The sequence below is a fragment of the Euprymna scolopes genome, chromosome 21 (assembly GCF_053919585.1).
Source record: "Euprymna scolopes isolate OS-2025 chromosome 21, ASM5391958v1, whole genome shotgun sequence".
Lineage (NCBI taxonomy): Eukaryota > Metazoa > Mollusca > Cephalopoda > Sepiida > Sepiolidae > Euprymna > Euprymna scolopes.
In genome coordinates, this window is record NC_136502.1 from 108,725,258 (window position 1) to 108,749,071 (window position 23,814).

The 23,814-nt window shown below is 32.4% G+C and overlaps 1 protein-coding gene across 3 annotated transcripts in view; it reads right to left on the reverse strand.

Annotated features, from left to right (window-relative positions):
• Positions 1-23,814, reverse strand: part of LOC145242992 (protocadherin gamma-C4-like) — a 314,328-nt gene that overhangs the window by 181,243 nt on the left and 109,271 nt on the right. The window contains exon 3 of one of the 3 annotated variants that reach the window (XM_080106119.1): positions 8,887-12,859. The exons of the other annotated variants lie outside the window; for them this stretch is intronic. Coding sequence (XP_079962245.1) covers positions 12,800-12,859 — 60 coding nt within the window. The 3' untranslated portion in view covers positions 8,887-12,799. Of the gene's footprint in view, positions 1-8,886; positions 12,860-23,814 lie in introns of those variants that run through there. 3 annotated transcript variants of the gene reach the window in all.

Sequence of the window (23,814 nt, forward strand, 5' to 3'; positions counted from 1 at the left end):
TAAAAATAGAATTTATTGAATTGTCGAGTTTTATCGTATGTTTTAATGTGGAACAGCTGTGCTACCAATTCAGTATGACTAATAAGGAAAAAAACTCTCGACTTAAATTAAAAGCTCGCTAATTTTTAAACGCACAATCTCAGAACGTAATTGTGAGTGATGTTTGTTATTGTTGTTGCTGTTTAATGTATATCAGACACATCTATTGGATAATTTTTTGCAATTTTTTTATTTTTATTTATACTTATTTCGAAATGACACGTAAGTATGCAATGTTTTCACCTGAAATGCGTTGGCTTAAAAAAAATCATCAATCTCCACAAGTACCAAAAAAATAAATATTCAATAAGAAATATAAAAAGAATAATAAAAATAAAAATTAGTAAATGAAATCTGTGGCCATGATAATCCTACAATAGAAACATTATAAAGGATCTTTTAAATCCTTAAATGTCAGATTATTATTATTATTTTTTTTTTATAGAACTCTTTCATAAAAGAAACGGAAAAAAAAAGCTATGATGAATCGGCCAATCTGATTGGCTGTTATCTACGTGAATGCTAAATCCTTAATCCTCATTTCCTTTGGAAAATATAATTTTCTCTGTAAAGAAACATATTTTTTTCTTAATATTTATAATAATTTTTATTTTTCTCCAAAATAATTAAATGAAGAGATTAAATTAATACCCTTTACAATTTCTCTGTAACTTTTCTGTACATAGCCTTCTGACATTTTTGAAAACGCTAATTCCTTGAAAAATGAATTCAAGTCCTAGTTTGCGCCAGCAGATAAAAAAGATTTCAAAGAGAATCATCATAAAATCTTTGCTTTATTTTTAAATACGCTATTGCATTTATTTATTTTTTTAAACATACGCAAAGATCAGAGTCAGATCTAGAAAGGAGTCGGTGACATACATCCAAATGTCTCTAACAATTTTCTTATATACTTTACATGAAATATTTTTACACTACTAGCAAGCCGGCGACGTTGCCCGGTCGTAAGATATGCTAAAATACGATATTTTTATACATGCAGATTACATATTTATTAATATAGAGACAATTCTCTATTGATTATTATATTAAACACTAGTGGGGGGGTACCCGGCATTGCCCGGGTGTTTGGAAGTGTGTATGTAGGAGAGGGGCCCTGTTTTAATATTATAAAAAAAAACACAATGTTATAAAAAATTGGAAAAACAAAAACAAAGCAAAACCGCGAACAAATGTAAAAAAAAAAGGGAATAAAAAGGTGGAAAAAAGGTTAAGGTAGGAAGAGAGGCTAAGGCAGAAAAAAATGCCTGACACGTTACATCTACGCCAAAGAGACACACAATTGAGAACGGACCCTTTAAAAACACTTGCAGGTGGTTGAAACTAACGTCAACGTTTTCTAGGTCAAACATGACGTTATTGTCGTAGTAGCAGAAGGAGGCCGAGTTTAGGGTGAAGGGCCTCTCCCCACACACACACATTTTAGCTTTTATATTTATAGATGCCCCCCGCTCTGGTTTAGCTAATATATGACGCATAAAATTGAAAGGAATAAAAAAACAAAACGAGCGTGAAAGAATACCAAAGGAAAAAAAAAGAAAACCCCAAAAAAGTTACCACGTAAAATGCAAATATGTTTATTTAAATCTACTTTTTTGTTTTATTTTTAAATGGAAAAACAAAATTAAAAAAAAATAAACTTACCGTGTATAATGAAAATATGTTTATTAGATTTTATTTATTTATTTTTCTTTGTTTCAATGAAAAAGAAAAAAAAAATGAATAAATGAAGCCAGAAAACTGACAGTGTTTTTTTATTTTTTTAATGTTGGTTTGTTTTGGTTTCTTTTTTTTTTTGTATTGTTTTCTTTGTTGTCGCTGTTAACCAATTTGAATGTCGTCTGATTCCAATATCGATAGCGTAGTAGTAATTGTGCTAATGAAACTCTCAGAAATGCAATGTATAGAAATAAATAATGAATAAGTAACTAATCCGACAATAGGAAGTCAGCTCTCCCCTCCTAGTATCACGTATGGAATCAGTGAAAACATAATAGAAGTATAAAAACAGTAAATAAAATATTAAAGCGATTAATCGGTGCAAGATTTGAAGAACACTGGTGGCTGACTGTTAAAGTTTCTTGTAAAACTTGGAATCCAATGTTAGTTTGTTTCGTTTAAGTAATCTTTCGAATCACAACCCCCCACAAAAAGAGAAAAAATATAAAGGGAGGAAAAAAATGGGGAAAAAAAGAAGAAATGGCACAAGTAACCCACAGAATAACTGGAATGTAAAGTCACGTTCACACGACGGAAAAATGCCAATCCATATTTTTAAGCAACTAAGAACTCAAACAGGTGTTCCTTGTATATTCCCCTGTGGACATATCTGCAGCGGTGTTAAGTAGTCGCGGGCGAAGTATGAATAGAGAGAAAAGATTTTACAACTTCCATTGATTCTAACCGATTGAGGCAGTGAACTCTCACCGGAAAAAATATAGAAATGTACGAATATCAAGGAACTGTAATGGTAGTAGGCCTATATCACACCTCAGATCCTGTGCTGAAGTGTGGGGACATTACATTTGAATGTAATGTCATGATATTTAATCCTATTAAGATCAAACTCAAACAGGGAAAAATGAGTTCATTTTATTTATATAGAGAAAAAATGAGTTCATTTTATGTATATAGAGAAGATAATATATAGTGGTGAGATCAAAACTAAAAAATATATTTATGACTTGGGTGCCATCAGCTAGAATCGAAACTAAAACATAAAATCTTCATTCTCATTCCTTAGCCTATGAGCCACGTCCATACGCGCACACATACACACACATCTTTATTAATGTAAATTGGTTTATATCAAAATATATATATTGCTCTCTTTCTATTAAGCACTCTTAATAACCTCATTAAATTCATTAGTTATCATTCTTGAATACCTATAACCTTGTATATATAATATATATATGTATAAGTTCACCTTTCATCCCTTTTTTAACAGATGGAATCCTTCAATCTGCGAAGACAACATTTAAACAGTCAAGCAAGATCCTCAGAGTTTTATAATTATATATATCAGGTTGGCAAGAAAGTTCTTGTGGTTTTTAATTTTTAAAATCAGATGAACATATCTCGGCTCAAACAAATTTGTTTTTTTTGATCGAAATAAGCATCATCAAAATCAACACACTTTTGCCAGCGCAAGGTAAGTCTTTGCCAGTAATGTAAAAATCTTGCGTTCTGGTGGTGATGAAGTCGCTGAAGGCATTTTTGATAATCGCTTAGATTTTTTAAGCATTTTCCACACAGAAAGTTGTCAAGATGCTTGTAAAAGTGATAGTCGGTAGGCGAGAGGTCTGGAGAGTATGACGGATGAGGCAATTTTGTAGCCCAATTAGTTCAACTTCTGCAGTGTTGGTTTAGCAACATGCGGTCAGGCATTGCTGTGAAGGAGAATTGGGCCTTTCCTGCTGACTAATGCTGGGTGTTGTTGTCGAAGTTTCTGATGCATTTCATCTATTTGTTAACAGTACATTTCCACCATAATGGTTTCGCCTGCATTCAAAAAACTAATGGATGAGATTGGTTGTAGACCACCAAACGGTCAGTATGATCTTCCTTTGGTTCAACTCTGGCTTTGGGAAGTGTCATGGAGCTTTGTCATCATCTAACCACTGAGCTGAGTGTTGCTAGTTTTCATAAAGAACCCACTTTTTTATCACAAATCACAACCCGGTCGAGAAATGGGTCGTTCTTGTTGGGTAAAAGAAGGGAAGATGACATTTCATAATGGTGTTTCTTTTGGTTGTTGTTCATTTCTTGAGATTTATCAAGTCTTTTTTTTTTTTTTTTTTTCCAATCTCTCTCAAATGGTTGGAAATCGTCGCATATGTTACATCTAATTCAGAACCAAGTTCTCAAACAGTTGTGGGTGGATTGGCTTCGACTAAGGCTCTTAGTTGATTGTTGTCAACATCCCATGGCCGGCCCCTACACTCATCATCAAGACTATTGTCACCATCACGGAATTTTTTAAACCACCATTGTGCGGCGTCTTCAGTAGTGCTTCCTGGGTCAAACGTATCATTGATATCGCAAGCTGTTCCTGCAGCTTTTCGGCCTTGCTTGGATTGAAATGAGAAAATTGTGCGAATTTGCTTTTTCTCCATCTTGTATTCAACGTTCTTAAAAAAAGGCATAATTGTTTTAAAACATAATTGTAATTCAAACGATTAGATAGAGCGAGAAACACTCTTTAAAATAATATATAAAGTGAAGGTATTATAACGAAAACTTATTTGAAAATACATCATTTGAAATCAAAATTATAAATTCCGCAAAAACTTTCTTCTCAACCTAATATAGGCATTAACAGATTCCTTTATTTATCATTATATGTCATCTTAAAAACGACGGAGAGCCACCACCACCACCACTTTTCAAATCCTTTTCGCTAAATTTTTACTTTCTTTCCACTTTTACACTCGCGTTTAAAATGACGAATTTTACAGATTTTCATGTCTGCTGAAAGCGGATATCACATTTAAATTTGTGGCAGACAAATAGTTTTCTGGATACTAATACCTGTATTATCTAATGTATTAATATCAATGGCGTTCGCCATTCTTAACATGGGGAGGAGGGGTGTTTTTTAACATGCATTCGCATTAGTACTTTTCAGTTCAGAAAAAAAATGACCACCAGTAAAAACATAATGGATTACATTGGATTATAAAAGTCTTAATATCCAGAAAACTACTCGCCTGGCCAAAATTTGAATGTGATATTCGTTTTCAGCATACCCGAAAACCTATAAGACCTTAAATTGACAGCGAATGTTCAGGTGGAAAGAAAATTGAAACAAATACCTCCTTTTGGTTTCTCCAATGGTTAAGTCGAATTGAGCACAGTATAATTACGTTGAAACACCGGTTCTCATTTGATCACCAAAGTTAAGCAACTGGCTATTATCAGATGGGCGACTATTTGAGAATATCGGGTGCTGTGAAGATGTCTTTGCCGAGTTAACACACGTATTAACACAAATAAACAACCGCCTCCACCCCAAGTTTTGTTTTCAATCATGTGACGCTGTTTTAGAGTAAGCATGCAATTTGTGTTCTGTATAGCAAACTCCACACCAACGCTATCTTCCCATAAATCTGACACTTAATTTACTGGATCTTCTTACGCTTCAGTAGCAATAAGCCTTGTACTGTACTCAACTTATGCAAGTACAAACAGCTTCCTCCAAAGGAGGAAGTTTCATGGGAGTATAAAATTCACAAGTGGTCACCAGTCGCATATATATCCCCGTCGGGGGTGGGGGAGTGATGACGTTAGGTTTTTGCAGCTCTTGCAAGGAGATGTCGACATCCTCCTACATACAGTGGCTACTATTCTTAAATGGTCACCCATCTGATACTAACTAGGCTCGACGTTGCTTAACTTCGGCGATCCAACGAGAACTGGCATGTAAACGTGATTGTGCCGTATATATATATATATGAACAAATGATTAATAAAACATGTTAAAAGACATCTTTAAAAAGAGTTAAAAACATATTTAATTTTAAAAAAGGAAGCACAAGATAAGTGGATAGTCCTTAATCCGCGGAGTTTCGAAGAAATACTCTCCTTCTCATCAGAGGGCAGGAATTAGCAAAATGTGGGATCGGATTTTGCATATAAAAGTATTTAATGAAACTACAAGTAAGTCACAGATCTTACTTGGTTAAAAAAAGGGTGAGGTAAGGGGAATAGGAAGTAAAAGAAAAATGATAAAAAGATTTCACATGAATGGATAGTCCGGTGAAGGGTAAAAAATCCAAGAATGGTAAAATCCAAAACGGTCGAATTAAAAATTTCCAATCCAATGGGTAAATTCCAAATGGTCCAAAATAATCCAAAAGGCAGAGTTCCTTGGAAAAAATCGCAAATGGAATGAATTCCAAATCATTAAAAGAAAAAGCACTGGAGAGAATATTTAAAACACGTCTGTCAAGGCTGGAGGAATCAAGTAAATTCATGTTTTACTTTTAGCGATATGTTTTGAATGCATTCAATTATTTACGAAAGCGCATTTTTACCTAAATGCGAGCTGGGAATAATTTTCCCTTTAACCAATTTGGTACTCCCCCCCCACACACACACACACATACATGGGGAGCGGTATGGTTTGAGGTGAACAAAAATAAAACATTTTGTAAAGACGTGGAAAATAAATTTACAAATTTCAATATCAAATATTGAGTATTAAATACAAATACTCTTGATTTATCCCAAAAGTCACAATCTGGTGTTTAGATCAATGCTACGAGGGGAACAATTTTAATCATTGTTCGTTCTTGCTATAAATAACTTAAAAATAAAATCCTTAAAAATCATCATCATCATCATCATCAAGTGGTGTGTAGCCTGGTACAGGCATTGATGGCTATGTCTCTCTCTCTCTCTCTCTCTCTCTGCATTCATGAATTCATTGTTCCTGATTATTTTTGGTGTTGCCAAGGTATTCAGACTGTCAACGTATATTTCTCGCTGTCTTCCTCTGCTACCCACGATCTTTCCTGTCAAACCAATCTGTTCTATTCCACTTTTTCTATAGACATGGCACATGAACCACATTTGTCTTTTTCGTACTGTTCGTATTAGAGACCTTTCTGTGTGTTTATCATTTCTAATACCCCTAGTTTATTTTCTTTTCTATCCAGGATATTTTCAAAACTCTCCTCTGAAACAGTTTCAGTTGCCGCTAGTCTTTTCGTTGTGGTGTTGGTGATTATCTAGCACTCACAACCATACATACATTCGGAGTAATCTGAATTTGGTGCCTATTCTAATGTTTCTGTTCGTCATAATTAATGACAATCTCTTGAAGGGGACTTTGGCTGCGGTTATGCGACTTGTATTTCAGTAGTGCACCTTCCATCAGATGTGATCCAATATCCCAAATATTTGAATTGATCAACTTGTTTAACTTGTACATCGTGATATTGTAGCTTGATTGTTGGAGCTTAGGTGAATACTCTCGTGGTAAACGGTAAGCATGAAAATATTCAAGAAATTAAAAATAAAATCCTTGAAAGTTACACATAAATAACTTAAAAATAGAATCCTAAAAAATTACACATAAATCACTTAAAAATAAAATCCTTAAAAATTACATATAAATAACTTAAAAATACAATCCTTAAAAATTACACATAAATAACTTTAAAATAAAATCCTTAAAAATTACATATAAATAACTTAAAAATACAATCCTTAAAAATTACACATAAAAAAAAAATAAAATCCTTAAAAATTACATATAAATAACTTTAAAACAGAATCCTAAAAAATTACACATAGATAACTTTAAAATAAAATCCTTAAAATTTACACATAAATAAAAAATAAAATCCTAAAAAATTCCACATAAATAACTTAAAAATAGAATCCTTAAAAATTACACATAAATAAAAAATAAAATCCTTAAAAATTACATATAAATAACTTCAAAATACAATCCTAAAAAATTACACATAAATAAAAAATAAAATCCTTAAAAATTACATATAAATAACTTAAAAATAAAATCCTAAAAAATTACACATAAATAACTTAAAAATAAAATCCTTAAAAATTACACATAAATAACTTAAAAATAAAATCCTTAAAATTTACACATAAATAAAAAATAAAATCCTTAAAAATTACATATAAATAACTTCAAAATACAATCCTCAAAAATTACACATAAATAAAAAATAAAATCCTTAAAAATTACATATAAATAACTTAAAAATACAATCCTAAAAAATTACACATAAATAACTTAAAAATAAAATCCTTAAAAATTACACATAAATAACTTAAAAATAGAATCCTTAAAAATTACACATAAATAAAAAATAAAATCCTTAAAAATTACATATAAATAACTTCAAAATACAATCCTAAAAAAATACACATAAATAAAAAATAAAATCCTTAAAAATTACATATAAATAACTTAAAAATACAATCCTAAAAAAATACACATAAATAACTTAAAAATAAAATCCTTAAAAATTACACATAAATAACTTAAAAATAAAATCCTTAAAAATTACACATAAATCACTTAAAAATAAAATTCTTAAAAATTACACATAAATCACTTAAAAATAAAATCCTTAAAAATTACACATAAATCACTTAAAAATAAAATCCTTAAAAATTACACATAAATCACTTAAAAATAAAATCCTTAAAAATTACACATAAATCACTTAAAAATAAAATCCTTAAAAATTACACATAAATCACTTAAAAATAAAATCCTTAAAAATTACACATAAATCACTTAAAAATAAAATCCTTAAAAATCACTCAAAAATAAATTCTGTGGACGTTCAGTGTGAATGGAGACCCCACGATTTTATTGTAGCACTTTTGTTAAAACTATAAAAGTATTTATCTAAGTAATCTGGTTAATGTAGTGCGAGAATATATCTGGTTATCACGGTTTATCTCTGATATCTTTATAGGTGTCTGTGACATATTTCTATTGTATGAAACCACACGATATCATCATTTTTAGTTAGAACAGATTCTTCCCTTGGATCCTAGCCAGAAAACCAAAAAGGTATATTTTAGTTGCACAAAAGCCCAAAAGCGACATATTTTTTTCATTTAATTTTTTTTTTTGTTTCATTGCATCTTCGGTGATCGGGAGATCCTATTTATTAAAAAGGAGGATAAAAGGTGATAACATACTACGAACATTAAATTAGTGTAACTGTATGAAAATTTAATGTTTGTAGTATGTTAACACCTACCTTTTTAATAAATAGGATCTCCCGATCGAATAATTTAAAACCTGGAAACCGTAACACGTGTACATACGTTAAAGATATTTGTAGGGGACTAGGATATATAAATACCCCAATCCCGTTACAAGAGAATAATGAAACGAATGAGGAATTGAAGGAAACAAAGGCTCAGTTAATGGATAAGATGAACGTTGTTTATTTGCTATTGAAAGAAATGAACGTTTTAGTTACAATATGTCCGCGCGTATGTGGCCAATGTTCGTTACAGGACTGGTGTTGTTGCAAGAAGGGAAATGTGTTTTCATCTGAAGTTCGGGTCACTATTGTTTGTTCGCGCGTGGGAAGAGAAATAATTGTTGTAGGAAAATTGAGAATAGTAGTCCAGCGTGTGTATGCATTGATAAGGAATTAACTTCTGTGGGGGTAGTATAATTAAACAAAGCGTACTTATCTTTTCAGACGACGGGGGTGGTAAGTGGCGGCCAGCCGTGCTACTTCGGTGATATGTGTCAGGCTTTTAACTGGAGAGCGACGACTACATTTATCAAGCTAGCAGCGCGGCGTTTTTGCCTCCTGTGTTTTTCTTCTTTTTCTTCTTTGGTTTGTGTAAGATAGGCATTGTTAGAATTGAAGGCGTCTCGGCTTATAACGTGAGAGCGGAGTTGGCTTCAGTTCACTGGTGCCTTATTTCTTCTTCTTCTTCTTCATCTCTTTAGGTCGGGTGGAAGAATGTCTGTGCGTTCACTGACGCAGCTGGGCGAATCTCCTTTTCTTTTCTTTTTCTTCTTCATTTCTTTAGGTCGGGTGGAAGACTGTCCGTGCGTTCACTGACGCAGCTAGGCGAATCTCTCCTCTCTTTTCTTTCTGGTCCCCTCCTTTTATAGTCGTAAACCGGCTCCCAGCGGCTGTGGTAATTTAGGCCTTTATTTTCGGCGGGGAGCTCTGCCATTGGTTCATAATTCTTTTTATGGTTTCTTATTTTTATTTTTCCAAACGGAAGCGATGCGTGGAGCCATGTGCAAACGACGATTTTTTATTTTATCTCTTATGCTGGAGACGTTAGCATCCGGTTGGCATGTTCCCACATATTACAGTATTAATATATAGATTAATGATTAAAAAAAATCATTATTTTCATTTTTTTTTTTTTTAAGAATTTGGAAATCGCTTATCGAACATTTACTGTGAATATATGGGAATAGCTAATGAGTAAAACTTGCGAAGAAATGAATTCTGCGAAAATGTGCAAAAAAAAAAAAAAAAATTTAATCTTGCTGTTTGTAACGTGTATCTATGTTTAAAACCTGGAATTCCTATTATTTTAATTATTTATCTATCTACTGCTAATTTTAATACTTGTAATTTATTCATCTGTGTATGTTTTTTGTTAAATGAAGCGCAAAGCATAATAGATTGCATACGCCACTTAAGATCTAGCCTGCAACAAAGCCAGAGGAAACGATATCTGACATGAATGAGATTCAAAACTATTAACCAGTAGACATTCATTTAAATCAAATGCTTCAAGGGATTTTTCCCCCTCTATTTTGGAGTGGCTTTTGATAAAAAGATTTACATTTATAGATTTAAAGTAGTATCTATAGGAAATCAACTTATGCTTTTTACATCATGAAGCAAAAAAAAAAAAAAAAAGGCCCAGCACACGGTTGATAAGATCTGGATAATAGTGTTTCACAGGCAAAGTGCTACAATGCCACGAGCTGATTATACATAGATATGAATAGGAGAAGTGAAATACTCAAATTGCAAACTCATTCATATCAGACAATTTAAGCTTTTTATTTTTTCTTATTAAGACATTTCTTTTTCATTGGGAATAATTTATGTTTAGAAGCAAAAAGAAATTTCCATAACAGCACGATTTAAAGAAAGTTTTTTGAATAAAATAGACATGACTAAATTTCGTTTTTTTTTTTTTTTTTTTTTTTCAAACGTTTTATTTTGAGAACTTAGGTTACAAAAAAAAACAAGAAAAGGAAATTATATACAAATTAAATATGGACAATTTCTCAGCACAGAAAAGACGTTAATTCACTGAGAATATGAAAAGTATTTACAACAGGAGTACTTCCTGGGTTCATCCACTCAGGTCCAATAATTTAAAAATTGGCCAGTTTACAGTCTATGCCCAAATATTTTGTCAAACCTTTCATAGCATTTCGCAGATATGAGATTATTTCTCCAAATTTTTATTAGTATTTCAGTGATATGAAATTATTTTTCCAAATTTTTATATAGCATTTCAGTGATATGGAATTATTTTTCCAAATTTTTATAGCATTTCAGTGATATGAAATTATTTTTTCAATTTTTTTATAGCATTTCAGTGATATGAAATTATTTTTTCAAATTTTCATAGAATTTCAAAGATATGAAATTATTTCTCAAAATTTTCATGAAATTATTTCTCAAAATTTTAACAGAATTTCATAATTGTTTGAAGATTTCAGATAGGAAAATCTGTCTTCAAATTTTCATAGCATTTTTCACAGCAAATCTTCATGGAATGTCATCACATTTAACAATTCTCTCCACATTGTTATAATTTTACCATCTTGGATCATTTTGGTAAATTTAATTGTAATTTTTATTTTATATATATATATATATATATATATATATATATATATATATATATATATATATATATATATATATATATATGAATATCTTTTTCCAAATCGTCATTTCAGGTATTGTAATTCCATTTTTTTATAAATGCCTAATTCGATCGTCTGTAGTAAAATATTAACAGGTGTAAAAAAAAAATTTTAAATTAGAATTCAGTGTATTTTTTTAAATATTTTTTTCTTTACATTCATCAGAATTCAAGATATCTTCTAGAAATCTATTAACTTATTAAAAAAAGACCCTGCGGAATTCGCTTGGTTGGTAGCACACATTTTAAGTGATGATCATTCTGTCCAATTAACTTGTGTATTTAAAAACAGAAAAATCCAATTATTCAACAATCTATTTTGTTAAATATGCCTAGAAAGATAAAATAAATAAATAAAACCAGTCAAATGCAGCACCTTTTGAACAGTTTTTTCTTCTTTGTATCCTCAAAAAATAAAATAAAATAAAAAAAACCCTGCAATGTTAGCATGCTGATAATGTCCATAACATCAACAACAGATGACTTGAATCTGAATTTTTAACAATCCTCAGATTTGGATAAGATACATTGCTAGTAAAAGGTTTGGTGCTTTTTAAGATATAGTTGACAAATCGATTTTTTTAAATGTATCGTTTTAAGCAAAGACAATATTACGTACTTAACTGCCATGTCGAAAATAGTAATATATCCAAAAATTACGAAAATTCATCGAGTAGAACAAATGTTATTGTGTTTTTAGTAAAAAAAAAAAAAAAAGTCTATCGCTATAGATAGCAAATATTGCCCGGCATGAACACGTAATCTAAAATATTCCTTTCAGAGTTATGTCCCCTGTGTTTAACCTCCTACTGCCTACTTTATAACGTCTAAGAAAAATGCGATTTTACCAAATATCCCGTAAAAATTGCTTTTAACTAGACGTAAATTTCTACTCGATGCTTATTCGTAATTTTTGGCATGGCAATTAAGTAAGTAATAATGTTTTTGCTTAAAACAGTATATTTAAAAAAAAAAAAAATTGATCTGTCGACTGCGCCTTAACAAACACCAAAAGTTTTCTTGAAAACCTAATCAGTGTGAAAATGACAAGACATTGATTAAAAAAGTTGTTTGTGGATTTTCATTTTGATTGCATTACGGTCTTCTTTGAAAATGTGTTTGTTGATGGAGCCAGATAAATAAATAGATGAAGATGCTGAGATGGATATGAAAATTTGGTTTCTTGGCATTTTTTTTTTTTTTTTTTTTTCTTTCCGTGTGTGTGAAAAATGCAAGACGTTTTTAGTATCGTTTCGCCAAACGTTCATTGTTTTTGATATTTTGAAATTACGAAACCTCCGATGCATTATCATCATAATAGTTCTTTCTCTGTCTCACAATCCTCCACTTCAGTGTGCGTGTGTGTATGCACCTGTAACAAATACATAAGGTTCATTTTCAAAACATATTTTACACACATATACAGTCGGTTGATGATCATATCAACAAAAAATAATTTAACTTTGAATCTTTGTGTATTTGGACATACACGCTTATATATAAGTGTTAGACATTTCAGGATTATAATTTTAAAACTGATTTTATTCGTACACATGCAATTGCATTATGTATGCATGAAGGAACACATAGTAAATAACATATACACATTTATACTTATATATCTGTGTGCGTATATGTGTGTGTGTGTGCGTACGTGTATATATCTCTGCATGTGTGTATATATATATATATATATATATAACTGCGTGTGTGTGTATATGTTTCTGCACGCATGTATGTGTATGTGTATATATATATATATATATATATATATATATATATATATATGAGCAATCAGTTCATGAAATATGTTAAAAAACACTTTGAAATGAGTTAAAAACATATTTAATCTGAAAAGGAAACACTAGATGAATGGATAGTCCTTAATCCGCGGAGTTTCGAAGAAATACTCTCCTTCTCATCAGAGGGTAGGATTAGCAAAATGCGGGATCGGATTTTGCATGCAGAAGTATTTGATGAAACTCTGCGGATTAAGGACTATCCATTCATCTAGTGTTTCCTTTTCAAATCTTTCCTTTTTAAATATGTTTTTAACTCATTTCAAAGTGTTTTTTAAACATATTTCATTAACTGTTTGCTCATATTATAAGCTCTATTTCCTATTTGGTATTATCGAGCTTTTATATCTGGCTGAGATAATTTTATAAGTATTAATTCTTTAATATTTATAATTTACTTTAATTTTACCGTCTTGGATCATTTTGGTAAATTCAATTGTAATTTTCATTTTATATATATGAGCAAACAGTTAATAAAATATGTTAAAAAACACTTTGAAATGAGTTAAAAACATATTTAATCTGAAAAGGAAACACTAGATGAATGGATAGTCCTTAATCCGCGGAGTTTCGAAGAAATACTCTCCTTCTCATCAGAGGGTAGGATTAGCAAAATGCGGGATCGGATTTTGCATGCAGAAGTATTTGATGAAACTCTGCGGATTAAGGACTATCCATTCATCTAGTGTTTCCTTTTCAAATCTTTCCTTTTTAAATATGTTTTTAACTCATTTCAAAGTGTTTTTTAAACATATTTCATTAACTGTTTGCTCATATTATAAGCTCTATTTCCTATTTGGTATTATCGAGCTTTTATATCTGGCTGAGATAATTTTATAAGTATTAATTCTTTAATATTTATAATTTACTTTAATTTTACCGTCTTGGATCATTTTGGTAAATTCAATTGTAATTTTCATTTCATATATATGAGCAAACAGTTAATAAAATATGTTAAAAAACACTTTGAAATGAGTTAAAAACATATTTAATCTGAAAAGGAAACACTAAATAAATGGATAGTCCTTAATCCGCGGAGTTTCGAAGAAATACTTTCCTTCTCATCAGAGGGTAGGAATTAGCAAAATGCGGGATCGGATTTTGCATGCAGAAGTATTTGATGAAACAAGTAAGTCAAAGATATAAGCTCTATTTCCTATTTGGTTTTTATCGAGCTTTTACATCTGGCTGAGATAATTTTATGAATATTAATTCTTTAATATTTATAATATACTTTAATTTTACCATCTTGGATCATTTTGGTAAATTTAATTGTAATTTTTATTTTATATATATATATATATATATGCATGTGTATGTATGTATACATATATATATATATTTTTCTCTGTTTTGTTTTAATTTTCTTATCCCTTTGTTTTTCCTGGGGATGAGGCATTCTACCGGATGTCAAATATTCTCCCTTTAGTTTAGTTACTCCAACCGACAGATCTTTTTAAGATTCTAACCGTCTCTTTTAAGAGTAATTGTTTGTATTTCTCCTGCACTCGGTTCACCGAGTATATTCGCCAGATAGTTTTTGAAATTCTTTTTCATTAGCCCAGTTGCTCCTATACTGACTGGAATGATTGATACCTCCTTAAAATTCCAGTTTCTTTTCATGTCGTACATAAATTCTTTGGCATTTTGTTATTTTCTCCCTCTCATCTCTGTTAAGGCCAGCATCATAAGGGACGCTTACTTCAACTAGGGTTGCCACTTTCCCCTTGTCCTATTTCACTATGTCAAGCTTAATCAGCATGTGTGTGGGTGTATCTGTGTGTATCTCTGCATGTGTGTGTATATATACATATACATCTGTGTGTGTATATATATATATATATATATATATATATATATATATATATATATATATATCTGCATGCGTGTGTGTATATATCTATATATATATATATCTGCATGCGTGTGTGTATATATCTATATATATGTATCTCTGCATGTGTGCGTGTATATATATTTGTATGTCTGCATGTGTGTGTATGCATATATATATATATATATATATATATATATATATATATATATATATATATATATCTGCATGTGTTTATGCATATATATGTACCTATTTACTATGCCTCCCCACGGGGCAGAGTTAGACACCAGGGTCGTTTTTTAACGTGGAGAAAAGGTACAAAAATAAAAATTGTCTCAGTCGTGAAGGATTTCTCCTCCACCGAAAGAGAACAAGAAATGGAAGTGCAGCACCTGAAGAACAGATACTACACTTTGATCTTGACCATATATGTATCTCTGCGTGTGTGTGTGTATATAGAGATATATATATGTATCTGTGTGTATGTATATATATATGTATGTATCTGTGTATATATATATGTATCTGTGTGTATATATATATATGTATCTGGGTATACATATATATATATATATATGTATCTGTGTGTGTATATATATATATATATATATGTATGTGTGTGTATATATATATATATATATATATATATATATATATATATATATATAAATGAAATAAGTATTACAGTTAAGTTTACCAAAATAATCCAAGATGGCAAAACTAAAGTATATTATAAATATTGAAGAGTTGTTCTTATATATACTAGCAGTTCCGCCCAGCTTTGCTCGGGCCCAATGTACTGTTCTTAACTTTATGAGCACGTGTATACATTAAAAAGTGTGCATATGTACGGTAATGCCTTTCTATAGAATAGGCTTCCTTAACTACCATAGAGAAAAGTTGGTAGAGACAGCAGAGGTCAAATCTTTTAAAAATTTGACCCCAATTTTTACCCCTTTACATTTATTGTTTTGGGCTCAAATTATAATATTTGACCCATGTCCAAGTAACCTACATCTAAAATTTCATGTGTTTAGAACTAAAATTGGCGGAGGAGTTTGGAAGAGCCTACAAAAGTAAACTAATATCAACTCTGACCTCTTGGCAGCGAACTTTGTGCCCCGAAAGTGATTAAAAAGCTTGCTGCATGTCTGATTAACCTTTCTGTGAAATTTAAAATGTGAAGACCCAAAATTGGCTTAATAGTTTGCTAAAGATGTAAAGGTAAAATCTTTTGAACTTTGACTTCTTGGCAGCCAACTTTTCGGCCAAAAAACGATTAGAAAGCTTGCCCTATGTCTGAATACACTTTTATGTAAAATTTCAAATGTTTAGACAAAAAATTGGCTGAGTAATTTCATAGAGACCGAAAAGATCAATTTTTTAATTATGACCTCTTAACATTTATTGTTTTGGGCTCAAATCCAATTACAAAGTTAGATCCATGTCCAAGTAACCTATATCTAAAATTTCAAGTGTTTAGACCCAAAATTGACGGAGGAGTCTGGTAGAGTTTTCAAAGGTCAAATCGTTGAACTTTGACTCCTTAACAGCAAAATTTCTGGCCGAAACTCAATTAACGATTTTCCCAAATCTCAAGAACCAAATAAGTCAAATTTCGAGTCTGTAGACTGAAAATTGACGGTTATTTGGTACAGATAGACAGACACACAGACAAACATTTTCACTTTTATAGATATATATATATGTATCTCTGCATGTGTGTGTATATATATATATATACATATATATATATATATATATATATATATATATATATATACATACACATACATATATATATATATATGCAGATATATATGTGTATATATATATGTGTATCTCTGTATGTATGTGTATGTATATATATATACATATATATATATATATGCAGATATATATCTCTGCATGTGTGTGTACGTATGTATATATATATATATATATATGTTTGTGTGTGTATATATATATGTATATATATATATGTTTTATTTTTATTAGTTTCCTATGTTAACGATAATAATAAAAAATAAAACACATATTTGCTCTGCAATAGTATTGAGCACTCTCTTCAAGTTTTTACTAATTACCAGTTTTACCAAATATATATATATATGTGTGTGTGTGTGTATCTGTGTGTGTATGTGTATATATATATATTTATCAGTGTATGTATGTATATGTATCTGTGTGTGTATGTGTATATATATATTTATCTGTGTATGTATATATATGTATCTGTGGTATATATATATATATATGTATCTGTGTGTATGTATATATATATGTATCTGTGTGTATGTATATATATATGTATCTGTGTGTGTATATATATATGTATCTGTGTGTATATGCATATATATGTATCTGTGTATGTATGCATATATATGTATCTGTATGTATATATATATATGTATCTCTGTATGTTTATATGTATATATATGTATCTGTGTGTGTGTTTATATGTATATATATATGTATCTGTGTGTGTTTATATGTGTATATATATATATATATATATATATATGTATCTGTGTGTGTTTATATGTATATATGTGTGTGTTTATATGTATGTATATATATGTATCTCTGTATGTTTGTATGTATATATATGTATCTGTGTGTGTGTTTATATGTTTATATATGTATCTGTGTGTGTGTTTATATGTTTATATATGTATCTGTGTGTGTGTTTATATGTATATATATGTATCTGTGTGTGTGTTTATATGTATATATATGTATCTGTGTGTGTGTTTATATGTTTATATGTATATATATATGTATCTGTGTGTGTTTATATGTATGTGTATATGTATATATATATATGTATATCTGTGTGTGTATATGTATATATATATGTATATCTGTGTGTGTATATGTATATATATATGTATATCTGTGTGTGTGTATATGTATATATATATATATGTATATCTTTGTGTGTATACGTATATATATATATGTATATCTGTGTGTGTTTATATATACATATATATATATATCTGTGTGTGTGTGTATATGTATATATATATGCACCTCTGCATGTGTGTGTGTATATATATATATATATATATATATATGTATGTATATATATATATATATATATATATATATCAGCATGTGTGTATCTCTGCATGTGTAATATGTGTGTGTGTGTATATAATACATATATATATATATATATATATATATATATATATATTTTTTTTTTTTTTTTTTTTTTTTACACAGTGATCACCACTTATCAAGGCCCGGAAGCCACTCAGGGATAAGGGTTATTGTAAGTACATCACGTTAGTGAGGAGATTTTAGGAAGTGTTTAATTAGGGGGGCGGCTCATTAGGAATTTGTTAACATTAGACTTGAAGACATCCAAGTTGTAGTCCGGAGGGAAGCAGGCAGACGGAACACAGTTCCACAGGCGTGCAGTTCTAAGAAAGAAGCTTTGCTCATGAAATCCGCGTTTTGATTTAGGCACAGTTATAGAGTGGGGGAAATTTTTCACAGTGGATTCAGCTAGACGGGTGTTTTTCGTGAAAGATTGGCGAGGGGGGACCAGGGATTGGAGTTCAGACGAGCACCTGCCATGAAAATAACGATAAAACAAGGATAGGCTCGCAACGTCTCTTCTGTGGGAGAGGGGTTGCAGGGTAGAGAAAAGGGCATCCCCCACTAAACCACGAAGTCTATTTTGTACTCTGTCAAGGCATGATAGGCTGTTTTTGGCAGCTCCTGCCCAGATATGGCAACAGTATTCCATCCTTGGCCGTACTTGGCTTTTATATAGATAGAGAATTGCATCAGTAGTGAGATATCTTCTGGAGCGGTAGAAGGATCCCACCATCTTTCCTGCGACCTTGGCAACAGACTTGATGTACGTGTTCCATTTCAGATCAGGAGTAAAGGTCAAACCCAGAAGCTTGTCAAAACACGGGGCCTCACCCAGACGAGAGCCATCCATCACAATTGATGCCAGCTGGGGATCAGAGCGTTGATGATGTAAGGATAGGAGTTTGGTTTTGGATGCATTAAAGGTAACTAGCCACATCTTCCCCCACTGAACCACGCGCTGGAGATCAGAGGAGAGAGAATCCGAGAGAACTTCGTCATTTACAGCCTTTGATGTGTTGCCGTAGATGGTCGTGTCATCAGCATAGATGTCGACGAATGATTTAAGTATGTGTTTAGGGAGGTCATTGATGTAGATCAGGAAGAGAGTTGGGCCGAGGATTGACCCCTGAGGGACTCCAGCATTTATATTGCAGGCCTCCGATTTTTGTCCATCTACCACTACTCTTATGAGCCTATCAGAGAGAAATGATTTAATGATTGAGAAAACATTTCCAGTTATACCGTAGCTGGAAATCTTGTGAAGTAGACCCTTATGCCATACTTTGTCAAAGGCCTTTGATATGTCGAGAGCAATTGCCCTAGAAAGGAAGCCTTTGTCAAGAGATTCACTAATCCTGTGGGATATAACCGTCAGCACATCTGCGGTAGATCTTGCAGAGCGGAAACCATATTGTGTGTCACTAAGAAGGTTATTCCTGCTGAGGTGGTTTACTATTTCTCTATTTAATATTGATTCCAGTAACTTACTCATAACACAGAGAAGACTTATTGGTCTGTATTGAGAGGGAGATGACTTATCACCTGAATTCTTAAATACAGGGCAAACTGAGGAGGTCTTCCAGGGGGTCGGAAAGCACTTCTCCTTAAGGCAGCGCTTAAATAGTTTCGTAAGTATGGGAGCAAGTTCTGGTTGAAGCTTTTTTAACACTATAATTGGGATGCCATCAGGGCCAGTTGCTTTACTGGAATCTAGGTTCTTGATTAGCTTGGCGACCTCATGCACGGATATTTGTATGTTACCTAGCTTGTTCTGTGTTATAGGAGGAAATATGGGGAGTTGATGGCCTTCGTCGCATAGGGTAGAATTAGCTGCAAAGTTCTTTGCAAATAGTTTGGCCTTGTCTGATGCTGACGAGATAACCTCTGGTCCATTGATAATGGTTGGGATAGAACGCACACTTCTGTTCAAGATCCTATTTGTTATTTGCCAAAACTGGTGGGAACCAAGCCGCTGATCAGCTACCTTGGATTTAACAGACTGGGCATATAGCTCTCTTGCATTTTTTATTACTCTTTTACAGTGGTTGCTGGCAGTCCTGAAAGCAGCTTTAGTCTCAGTGCATCTATTACGTTGGTAGTTATGGAAAAAGTGATTTCTGTGCGCGATAGCAGCAGCACATTCTGGGGAGAACCATGGCTGGCTGTTAGGTTTTTGTTGGAATTTTTTAGATGGTATGAATTGGTCTATGCCTACAATTAACCATTCGGTCAGATCTGATACTATAGAGGACACTTCCTTTTTAAACATGGAGTGCAGAGGTAAATCAGATGTGAATGTACGGAAGCTATCCCAGTCAGCCATAGAGTATCGGTATACAGTACGGTGGAGGGGTACGTCTGATGGCTTCTTACATTTTGTTTTTATCTTAACTGATACGACGGAGTGGTCGGAGGATCCTAAAGGAGAATGAACGGTACATGAACATAGCTCAGGGGAAGTTGAAAGAAAAAGGTCTAAGAGGCTTGCATATTGATTGGGTGTATCAGGCACACGGGTGGGTTCGCGAACAATCTGAGTGAGGTCATAAGCAATGGCAAAATCATGACAAAACCTCCCCTCATCATCTGTCTTATTTGAATGGGTCAGCCATTCCACGTTATGGACGTTGAAGTCACCACAGATGTGGATGTTAGCCGAGGGATGTGAAGACAGTATGTGGTCTATTTTCTCAGATATGCTCTTAAAGATAGTAACTCCGCTGTTGTGGGGCCTATAGAGGGCAAATATAAATACAGTGGTGTTAGCAAGTGCAACCCTGAAGCACATATAGGGTAAATTAGGATCTTCTCTAGAGATATCCCTGCCACATGGGAAGCCATCCTTAATGTAGGCACATATTCCATGCCCATGGCGATCTTGGGAGTCAGATTTAGCTGTTAAATTGGAGTATCCATTAATTATGAACTCATCTAGGGAAGTGGTCGGCCCTATTCCAGTTTCACATAGAAATAATATGTCCGGTTTCGTCTCCTGTAATTGGGTTTCAACCTCTGGAAGGTTGGAACGTAGACCCCTGATATTGGAGAAGGAGACCTGGTAGTAGGGGTCTACGCTGGAAGATGGGGTTCTAGGTTTAATCGAGTTTTTATTCTGGAGATATTTCATGTTGAGGTTTTGGGATTTGTGGAATAGGTCGGCATACTTGGTTAGAGCAGTACAGAGAGGAAAAGTAAGAGAGAAAAAGACAGGAAAAAATTTTTTTTTTTATTTGTAGCACACGAAAAGGTAAAGCCGTAACAATTACCCACTAGTATGGCATCGAGAGGCCCCACCAGAGACTACTGCATGGTCCAGATCCACTCACCAAATGGCAATACAGCAGTCCCAGTACTTTGCGCCTGCTGATAGGACAGCCTCCTTAGTGGTTAATCCAAGGTTCGGGTCCCTGACTATCAGGCGGATAATGTCAGCCCAGACAAAACGTTTACCTCCAGCACCCTTACTAGTGACATGGCAAAAAGGACAGACAAAGACAGAAAAATATCTGACATCTCAGACTACTGGTCACCAAGTAGTACCGACCTTTAAGCAGCTTTTTCTTCACCCTTTGTCAGAAACATCACTCATTGAATGAGGACTGAATGACAAAATAGGAGAAGCGAGAGTTACTGGAGCTGCCGATAACACATCCACTGTATTATCTACTCTCCATAAATATATATATATATATATATATATATATATAATCTGCTTTTTTTTATTTTACTTTTGTTAGTTTGAAGAGATCAAGGGGCTCCTTCCTGGAGCTAACACTTGATCCTATTACAGTTTAAATTTATATCCGAGGGCTCTTTTAAGAATAGACACTGTTCCCTTTATGGCTGCTATCTGTATTTCCTTACCTTATAGCTTGGTTTTCCAGGGATTGCTTCTAAGTATTTATGAAGGTTCTTTTTTATTAGGCCAGTTGCACCTGTCACAACTGGTATGATGTTTACTTCTTTCAGAGACCATGTTGTTTGTAGATCATTTTTAAGTCCTGATATTTTGTTATCTTTTCCCGTTCTGCTCTATTAAGGCCAAAGTCGTTTGGAACTGTGACGTCGACAATGAGTGCAGTTCTTTCGGGATTGTTGTTTTTTTAAAATTTATTTTACTTCAGTAAGTATTAAGAGATCAAGGGGCTCCCTCCTGGAGCTAACTCTTGATTCTGTTATGATTTAAATTTATATCCGAGGGCTCTTTTAAGAATAGATACTGTTCCCTTTATGGCTGCTATTTGTATTTCGTTACAGCTTGGTCTTCCAGGGATTGCTTCTAAGTATTTCTGAAGAATCTTTTTTATTAACCCAGTTGCTCCTATCACAACCGGTATAATGTTTATTTCTTTCAGAGACCATGTCGTTTTTAGATCATTTTTTAGGTCCTGTTGCGTGCGTGTGTTTGGTTGTGTATTTTTAAATGTGTGTATTTGTAAATATTTCGAGATTTCTTATTTTTTTTCTAATTATCAAATTACTGTAAAACTCCGTGTAATGTTTGTGTGTGCGCGCGCGTATCTCTCTCTCTCTCTCTCTCTCTCTCTCTCTCTCTCTCTCTCTATATATATATATATATATATATATATATATATATATATATATATATATATATATATTACTTAAAATGATCACCTTTTGGGGATTGCGAAATGGAGAACATTTTCTGTAAAAGTTTTATGTGCACATAACTGTCACTCTAAATTCTAAATCTTTTAGTATGTTTACACATAATCGCCTAAAACTGTAGAACCTCTCTTTTTTTTTAATCTATATTTTTAACTGAGGCCAACGAGGTAATCACACAGAAGGAAGGTCAAAGCGGCGCCAAATGGATAAAATAAAACTGTCCAGCATAGTTTGATATTAAACCGAACTCACGGCGAGGAGCTATGTAAACGTTTACCAAATTACGAAAATAAATGTATTTAAGGAATAAGCAATTGAACTCTCAAATATATAGTTTGATTAGCAGAGTTCAACAATACAAATAAATTTGACTGGGATTCTACACCTGCAGTCTTCGATCTTTTTTTTAGCCTTTTGTTGCAAATAAATAATATTTTAATAAATTAATACATGCTTATTTCATTTTATTTTTTTCATTTTTTTTTTTTTTGTCAATAATTTTTTTCCCCAGAGTCTGAAACGACTCAAATTTCTCTGATTCCGATACCCTAAAATATTCCGATTTTTCTGATTACGATTAATAGTCCCAACACTAATGTATATGTATATCTAAATCTGTATGTATACCTATATATATATATGTGTGTGTGTGTGTGTGTGTGTATGTGTACAAGGTAGAACGATAAAATTGTCGCCCTAGAAATGACGACATAATTCCATTTCCGTTTCATGAAAACGGTTTCTTTTTTGCTGATCATCTACTGGTTGGCCAGTTGTGTACAAATCCCAAGAGCGATAAGAGCTTTCTATCATGTCTTACGGTGACACAATGTTCAACGAGCGAGATTGGCAGTACTCCGCTGTACAACTCATGCTCTCTACCGTTCCAACTTATGACAACAGGGCCATTGCCAGCACCTTCAAAATGCATCGCTCGATTGCCATGAATGC